Genomic DNA, 9,099 nt, shown 5'->3' with positions numbered 1-9,099 from the left:
CCAGGGATGCATTTCTCGAAACTATAGTTGCTAACAACATCAGCTACTTTGTTGTTTGCAATGCAATTTCCCATTGGCAAATACCCAAGTTGCTAACTGCCTAGCAAGTTTGCTTTCGAGAAGGATTACTACTTAAACAGGTTCGTGGCATACGAAGGACTAGTATGTTTCGTCATCACACAACACAGCCCTCTGGACATAATTGCACACTTACTTTGTACCTATCATCCTAGTCAAAAGAGGTCAGTTGTAAGCAACCTAGCATCTTTTTGGACATATAGAAGCCTATGTTTTGCCTTTAATCCAAAGGCCTTTGTCAGCTCTGAACTGATATTCAAGTTTTAGGGGGATTTTTTTGTTAAGTGGAGAATTGGACAGGAAATGAATGAGAGAGAAATAGGGAAGAGCTTGGAAATGACCCAGGCCAGACTCAAACCTGGGTCCCCAATATTACAATTTAACTTTTTATATATATTAACAATCATATACTTTATATTCAGATTATGATGACTGAATTATTATTTAGGAAAATGTATAATATATACAGTTAGCCGGGAGTAGGATTTAATACTACAACAGAAAGAAAGCCGCATTGAAAGATTGAATCAAAATGTCTAGAAGGAGCAGTGTATATCCTACCCTATACATTTCCAACAGTTCCCATGTTCTTTGTTTATTTCAGGGCATGTACATCAAGTCCACCTACGACGGCCTGCATATCATCACAGGAACCACAGAACACGTGAGTTGAGTGTGTGTGTGCGTGCGGTGTGGTCACTCGTTCCAGGAAAGCCACCGGTGGCGTTGCATGGTAGCTCCTAAAAAGCCAGAGACGTGTGTGTGTGTGTGTGTGTGTGTGTGTGTGTGTGTGTGTGCATGTGCGTGTGTTTTTTTTGTGCATGGAAACCTTGGAGAGTAATGAGATGGCTGCCTGTTTGTAGACAGAGCTGTTATGTAACAGGGGGGATACGGTTACACACAATCACACTAGTAATAACCTACTGCTTAGGAGGGATTATTTCGCTTGCTCATCTACAGACATGAGTTGGACAATACAAATATTTTCATACAGTATACTGCCCTACAACGGAAAAGTGCAGTAACTACGCCAACATTGAAACGGCCTTCAATGTACTGGTATTCATTTGGATATCGTAGTTACTACAAATTTGACATGGCAATATCGAGAGAGAGAGAGAGAGAGAGAGAGAGAGAGAGAGAAATGGGACTCATGTGGAGCATAAGGCTTTGTCACAAGATAAAGGAGGTGTTTTGAAGACCATTTTCAATCTAAACTCAATTTTGACAAAGTTACTGCCCTCTACCATTGTAAGGCAATAGTCTTACCCTTGTAATATAGTAATATTAGTACTAGAGATGTACAGGATCAAAGATCCGGTTCCGGATCCGGCAGGATAATAGGGTTTTTCAGACTATCCGGATCCGGCAGGATCTTAAGCAGTGGGTCCGGTATCCGGCAGCTACCTAAAAATCAGGATCTGGGGCATCTCTACTTTTTACATAGCCTAGGCTTTTCAGTCAGTCTTTCACAACCCCAATCGCTGCATGGAGTAAAAGCCCTTTGGAAGCGGCCGTTGAAGGCAGTATGGCAGTAAGCCAATGATTCTTAAAAATAGTTTGCGACAAACGTAATAAAAAGGGCCCACGTGTGCGAGTTGGCTATGTGTTTCAACCCTTTCGTAGGATCTGGTATCCGGTTCCGGATCCGGCAGAATCTTAAGCAGTGGATCCGGTATCCGGCAGGATCCTAAAAATCAGGATCCGCTGCATCTCTAATTAATACCTTTGCTTTATCATTCCGTATACATACAGCATATACTCCTCTAACTGAACACCTCAGGCAAATGTATAATAATAATGAAAGTATTGAAGTCTACAGAAATCTCATAATGCACTCTGTTCTCCTCATCCATAGTCTCCTGCGGATCGTACACACAGGATCCACGCTGGAGACGAAGTAATACAGGTCAACCGGCAGACAGTGGTGAGGATTAGCATTTCTTTGCTGCTTCTCTACTACTCTACTAAACCACTACTACTACTCTACTACACAACTCTACTACTACTCTACTACACAACTCTACTACTACTCTACTACACAACTCTACTACTACTCTACTACACAACTCTACTACTACTCTACTACACAACTCTACTACTACTCTACTACACAACTCTACTACAACTCTACTACACAACTCTACTACTACTCTACTACACAACTCTACTACTACTCTACTACACAACTCTACTACTACTCTACTACACAACTCTACTACTACTCTACTACACAACTCTACTACTACTCTACTACACAACTCTACTACGATTCTACTACACAACTCTACTACGATTCTACTACACAACTCTACTACAACTCTACTACACAACTCTACTACTACTCTACTACACAACTCTACTCTACTCTACTTCACCTCTACTTCAACTCTACTACTACTCTACTACTACTACTCTACTGCTACTCTACTACTACTACTCTACTACTACTCTACTACACAACTCTACTACTCTACTATTACTCTACTAAAACACTACTACTACTCTACTACACAACTCTACTACTACTCTACTAAACCACTACTACTACTCTACTACACAACTCTACTACTATTCTACAACTACTACTCTACTGCTATTCTACAACTACTCTACTGCTCTACAACTCTACTACTACTACTACTACTATTACTCTACTATTACTCTACAACTACTACTCTACTACCTCTCGACTACTCTACTACTCTACTGCTACTCTAACTACTCTACTAATTTACTACTATTACTCTACTACTCTACTGCTACTACTTCTACTATTCTACTCTACTCTTCATTTCTCTCGTTTCTCTCCTCTCTCTCGTCTCAGGTGGGTTGGCAACTAAAGAACCTGGTGTCCAAGCTTCGGGAGAACCCTACGAGTGTAACTCTTATGGTGAAGAAGAGGCCGTCGGCCACCTGCGGCTTCACCCCCGCCCCCCTCAAGAACATGCGCTGGCGCCCCCCTGCACCACAGGTGAGTCACAGGTGGCCATAGATCACCACAGACACGACAACCATCTTGCCTTGACGTCATGCTGTGTGTGGGTGGGACCAGTGGGAAAAGTGTGTGTGTGTGTGTGTGTAAAGTAAGTAAGTAAGTAAATTTTATTTATAAAGCACATTTAAAAACAGCAAAACTGACCAAAGTGCTGTACATTGTCTAACTAAAATGTTAATCAAAACAGTAAAACAGTTTCAGCAGCATAATAAACCGTTTTCAGCATAAAGGACAATAAGCAAAAATGTAGGCCTATATATGGTAAATACAAATAAAATAAAGTAAAAAATGATAATAATAGAATAAAATAAATATATAAGGAGTTAAAGGGCAAAAAGGTAAGAACTAAGAAGCAAATGCTAAAGTATAAAAATACGTTTTTAGTCTGGATTTAAAAGTAGAGGTAGTGGGGGCGAGTCTGATGTTGGGGGGCAAATCATTCCAGAGGCGTGGAGCTGCCACGGCGAAGGCTCTGTCTCTTTTATTGACAAGACGGGACCGGTGTGGGTGGGGGGGATGGTCAGTCAAAGGTGACAGTGTGTCACTGAGTGTGTGTGAGCAATGATTGGTTCCATGTACCATACATTACATCTACACGTCCATCATTCAAATCATTACTTCCTAAAATCAGCCTCATCATCCCTGGATTCCCGACAAAGATCAAAATGGCATATATTCACCTCAAACGTCCGAAATATTTCGACCAAATTCACACAGCGGATAGTTTGTCCTTACGTCATGCTCAAGGTGATAAGAGGATGAGAACAAAAAGAACTCATTGTTGTTCTGTCATTATTACCTTACTCTGTCAGTTGTCAGCCTGTGTTTGTTCTTTAATAACAGCTTAAAATGTCCCACTCAGTATCTCTGACTAACTTTTATGAAGGTCTGCTAGCTGATTCTAGATTTAGGACTCACAAGGCTGTACTGTATGTGTCTTTGGAGTTGTTATAACATTTCTACAACTGGAGTAGTGTGTTTTGCATTTGTTTTTGTTCATTTTGAAAGACTAGCAGCTATGAATGCTCTAGACACAGCCCAAAATGTCTTCCTTCCTTCAGTATATTTTTAGTACATAGTTACACCTTTGTTTGAGGCCCCTAGAGGAGGAAAAGGGGGAGAGAGAGAGTGAGAGAGAGAGAGAGAGAGAGAGAGAGAGAGAGAGAGAGAGAGAGAGAGAGAGAGAGACCTGTGTGTATAGGACCCGTGCCCACCCACAAGGTGTTGGTTTGCTGGGGTTTGTGGTGTTGCCAAGCCAACAATAAATCCCTTCACCTAATAGAGGTTTTTTTTTTTTTTTTCAAAAAAAGAAAAAAGTGGAAAAAGCCACACACTGATGTCATCCATTTTCAACAGGTGACTCATAGGGTTTGAAACAATGGCCTTATCAGATGTGACAACACTGGGGCTTGTTGCTATTTTGCCACAAGTGGTCCCTGCCCCAGGAAGTTGTGTCTTCAGTTGAAATGAGGCAACTGCCGTCCCGACTTGTCACTAGGGAAACTTTTCATTTTTTTGCCCCCCTAACTTTCCAAGCCCCAGGGAGTTAGCTTCTAATTTAAACCCCTTTCCGTTTGCGACTCCACCCAAACCCAATCACCAACCAACAACTTTTCGAAATCATCAATCATAGCAGGGAGGAGAAAAAAAGTTCTAGAATGAACAGTGACGGGGAAAGAAATATGAATTGAACATTATCCTAATCCTTGCCCGTAATCTTCATATGCAAGTTCTTATTAACTAATCTGAATCAGAACTTTGTGTTGGCTACCTCATTATGGAAGCAAAAAAAAAAAAAAAAACGTGAGAACGTGAAGGATTTGGGGCTCCCTGAACTGCTGGTGGGTTGGTTCAATCAGTGGACCACAAGAATTCCTGTGGTTTAAAAACAGCTGAGTATGCCAACTCCCATGGTCCTTGAGGGCAGGAGTTCACAAACTTTGAACTCCTACACATTACCGTCCTATGTGTCCTATGCTGTAAAAGATGTTGGTTTTGGTCTTTTCACATACACAATTGTACTAAATTAAATCCATTATACAACACATGCTTGAAATATGTTTTTCTGCTAAAAGTGCTAAAAGCTTCTGTTAATATGGACAAACACTCTGACCACAGAGGTTTTCCGCTTCCACACCACCTCCCAAGTCTTTGCCAAGTCAAGTTTGGCACTTATGTAGAGTACATTTTTACTGTATTCAAAATGTGAGAATGTGAAATTACATGTTTTTTGTCTCCAAACACAGAACTTACCCAGTCCACACAACGCTCAGGGCCAGAGGAGTGCAGTGGAGTCTCCTGTCAGGAAAGAGAAGCCCGCCATCCTGGACCTGTACATTCCCCCTCCCCCAATGGTCCCGTACGCACCACGGTGAGCAGCCACTTACATGACAAAACAGCAGACAGCTATATCCCTGATGTGCCATTATGGTTTTGCATCGACCATTGTGTAATACTGCACACGACTCATGCTAAAGAGCAGCTCAAGCTTTGTACTCTTTCGGTTATTCTTGACATTTAATGACATTTACCAAGGAAGGAAGAGGACGTGTTACTTTGGCATTTCTGTTTAAAAATGACTCTAGTGATTTTGCCTGTCGATAATTGACAAGGAGATGCATGTACTGTAGAAGATGAAATGTAAAACACTCAACAGTGTTGGATGCGCCAAAACAGATGGAAGACCACAACAGGCCATGGGAGAGTGAAAATGAAATGTCACTTTTGTTGCAGGATATGAGCCACATAGAAAATTAGGCTTAATATTCTGCTCCTAAACTGCTATACTGGTCCTAACCTCTGAGACTGGACTCACATTTGTACCAAAGTGACAATGGTTTAGTCTATTTTTGGCGCGTCTCCTCACACTGTTGTCTTCCATCCTAAACCACTTGTTATTAACTTTTTTTTCTTTCTTCTTCATTCTGACTCATACTGTAGATACTGTATGTTGGTCTAGCATCGCACCATAGGGAAAATTATACGTAGCTGGGCCATGAAATCTGTGATTGTATTTTTTTTTCTTTCGAGGACACCATTTTGACTTACTTTTTTATGCCATACTGTATCTCTGACGGTCTCTTGCAGGGATGGCAAACCTACAGTGTTCACGGGTGTCAACATGAGGCCCAAGCGGGCACAGTCGCCCAACTCCTATCTGGACCACGAGGGCAGACGCCGCTTCACCATCGCCGACTACGACAGCAAACGTGTGTCCATTCCTGTGCCCGTGCCTGTGCCCGTGCCTGTGCCCGTACCCGTAGCGGTACCCAAGCCTATGCCCGGGCCTGGCCCCACCCCTACCCCTGTGGAGGTGCCTGTGCCCCAGCCTCGCATGAGGCAGCGCACCTCTGGCAGAGGTCAGTGATGGCTACCCGGCACACACACACACACACACACACACACACACACACACACACCATGCCAGGCTTGGCCATGTCAGCCTAGCCCAGCCAGGGAAGCCGACATGATGAGGACAAAGGGGTGATGTGTCCTGGGCCCAGGTAGAGAGGGGGCCCAAAATTGGGTTTCCATTACATTGTATGTATTGGATGGGAGGCCCTTTCAGATGACTTTGTCCTGGGCCCAGCAAAAGCTGTCAGCGGCCCTGAGCCCAGCTGTAAGACCAGATATAGGGTTGAGCCAAAGATTTTGCAAGAGAGTGGAATCAAGTCCCGTCTCCTTAGAGGGAATGGTCCTGTCCTTCTTCTTTTTTTCTGTGGTGTTCAGTGGTGGCAGGTATTCAACCTTATTTTCATAGTTATCTGAGCCTTTTGTCCTGCACCTGCGTGTTGGATGTGCGCACCACTACCTTACTAGTTCTATGAGGTAAGAATGTATTTTAGACAGGATTTTTTTTCCCAACCCTTCAATCTCCTTCAACTACTTTCTAGGAATTCATGAAATACATGCCAACTGATAGTGTCTTTGCTCTTTGCTTGAAGCCATCAGAGAGTCGGTGGAACACTGGACTCCATATTGTTCCAGATGTGTGTGTGAATGACTAATAGGCCGGCAGTGTGAAGCTCTGTAGGTACTTTGCAGGGCTTGAAAACGAAATTATTTTTCAATCGTTCTGTTCCGAACGGTTCAGGTAGGTTCTTTAGGTTCTTTAACGTTTTTGTTCTTGAATTCGTTACACCACCAAAATTTTGTTCCTGAACTGGTTCGGAACGCAAAATATCGTTCGTTCTTATCGTTCCCGGAAGTGTTTTGCGGGCCCATCAAGTCTATTTTTATGGACTGTACCTTATACCTAGAATAGGCGTACCCATTAGTATTTGCCCTTGATTTACACAATAGCTACTCTATCCCCAAAAATAATAGGCTAAATCACAGGCCGCATCCAAAAACATTCAGATGGACTATCCCTCCCACATATAGCCTACAGACTTACTGTAGCCTATGAATAATTTCTTATCAAAAACATTTCTGGATACTTGCTAAACTCCTTACCTGGCTGCAAGTTTTATCTATATGGAGATCTTGCGCTATAATTCCTAACCCTGCATGGTGTAGTAGATATGGTGTAGCTGGTCTGTTGCTGACAAATATCTCAAATTTCCTGTTTAACTCTACATCGCAAACACTTCAATGTATGCTTCAGGGTATGCATTTGTGAAATTTTATAAAATATAGAGAACAAAATAAACCGTTATTAACCGGTTTTGTGGATTTCAGAATAACGTTTCTGTTCAGGAACAGTTGAAGACTGTTTCTGTTTCTGCTCCTCATAAAATTGCGTAAAATTCTGTTCGTTCACGTTTTCGGTTTTCATTCCTTGAACCGGTTCGAAGCCTTGGTACTTTGCTACATAACTGAACCTCATGTATACAGTATCTGCATTCCCACTATCATTTATTCAAACAACACCAGGCCCTAAGCAAAGCTCCGGTCTGCTTCACAGAGACAAAAACAAACTAAGACAAGCATTTACGGTGGCTGCAAGTTGAGTATCGGCCACAGTGTTTGTCTGCTGAACTGGTAGGGCAAGGCTAAAGCTAGTGCTCGTCTGACCGACTGCTATGACGCAGGCTTCTGTAGTCATAGTACTCACGCCACTGTTTATCCATATCTACTGATAGTCTACTACACACAAACAATTCAGGGTTGATTTTGGCGTGGATTTTAGAATTTAATGATTGTTACAATTTCACATTTTCAAAATGTTAATTTACTTGCATTTGGATATCTATGGGTGTCAGTCCAGTGCTGGTTTTGCTCTGCATGAAATGTTTCATTCCATTACCGCACAACAGTATGTGAACAGTTCAGAGCCTACAGTAACATAATAGTGTTATGCTGTGTCACATCCACATAAAGATGTTTTTGAAAAACTGTTGCCAGTGATTCTTGAAGCTATGATAATGGTTCCTACACTACATGGCATTGCTGCAAAGAACTGACGCTGTAGTCGCATTATTTTAAGAGCATGGTACGTGCTGTGCGCTGATGTTGAATTTGCATTTACTATGAAAGCAAACAGTCCATTCCTTTCTAAAGTTAGACATGGGCTACTGATAAGGTGTGCATTGGACTGATTGATATGGAAAACTCATGGAAATTTGCTGATGTACGTGACTTGCTGATGATGATGTACGTGACCACATGTTTCTGAAAGAATAATCAGCACTCCAGATAACAAACTTTTATTGTATCGTGTAATGTGACAGGTCATTCTCAGACATGCTAAATGAATAGAGATGTATTTGAAAACTGAATGGAGACCCCTATTATATTGAAATTGTTATGTTCACAGTCAAAGTTTGTACGTCTTGCGTGAAGTCCAAGTATTTTCTTTGGTTCATTTTCACCTTCAGTTGGAGTTTTTTATTCATTACTGGTGAATGCTGCTGTATCTCTGTACCCTGGACTGCTATACGCTTTGCCTGAACCCAGTTTACTTGCAACGTCAGCCCCACCAGGCATGACATAGCAGCAGCAGTGCCACGTCTTGGGAGTCAGGAGGATTTTCACATTCTCTAGTTTCAGCTTGCATGTTGTGAGTAGTGGCAGAAGGGATT

At 42.1% G+C, this 9,099-nt stretch overlaps 1 protein-coding gene across 1 annotated transcript in view; it reads left to right on the top strand.

The window, feature by feature from the left end:
* Positions 1 to 9,099, top strand: part of LOC134468803 (connector enhancer of kinase suppressor of ras 3-like) — a 72,372-nt gene that overhangs the window by 40,026 nt on the left and 23,247 nt on the right. Inside the window, exons 7-11 of the mRNA XM_063222677.1 lie at positions 683 to 742; positions 1,937 to 2,005; positions 2,906 to 3,052; positions 5,323 to 5,447; positions 6,164 to 6,435. Coding sequence (XP_063078747.1) covers positions 683 to 742; positions 1,937 to 2,005; positions 2,906 to 3,052; positions 5,323 to 5,447; positions 6,164 to 6,435 — 673 coding nt within the window. The remainder of the gene's footprint in view (positions 1 to 682; positions 743 to 1,936; positions 2,006 to 2,905; positions 3,053 to 5,322; positions 5,448 to 6,163; positions 6,436 to 9,099) is intronic.

This window comes from Engraulis encrasicolus, chromosome 18 (assembly GCF_034702125.1).
Source record: "Engraulis encrasicolus isolate BLACKSEA-1 chromosome 18, IST_EnEncr_1.0, whole genome shotgun sequence".
Taxonomy (NCBI): Eukaryota; Metazoa; Chordata; class Actinopteri; order Clupeiformes; family Engraulidae; genus Engraulis; species Engraulis encrasicolus.
The sequence above is the reverse complement of the archived record's forward strand: the minus strand, read 5'-3'. Positions and strand labels throughout refer to the sequence as shown.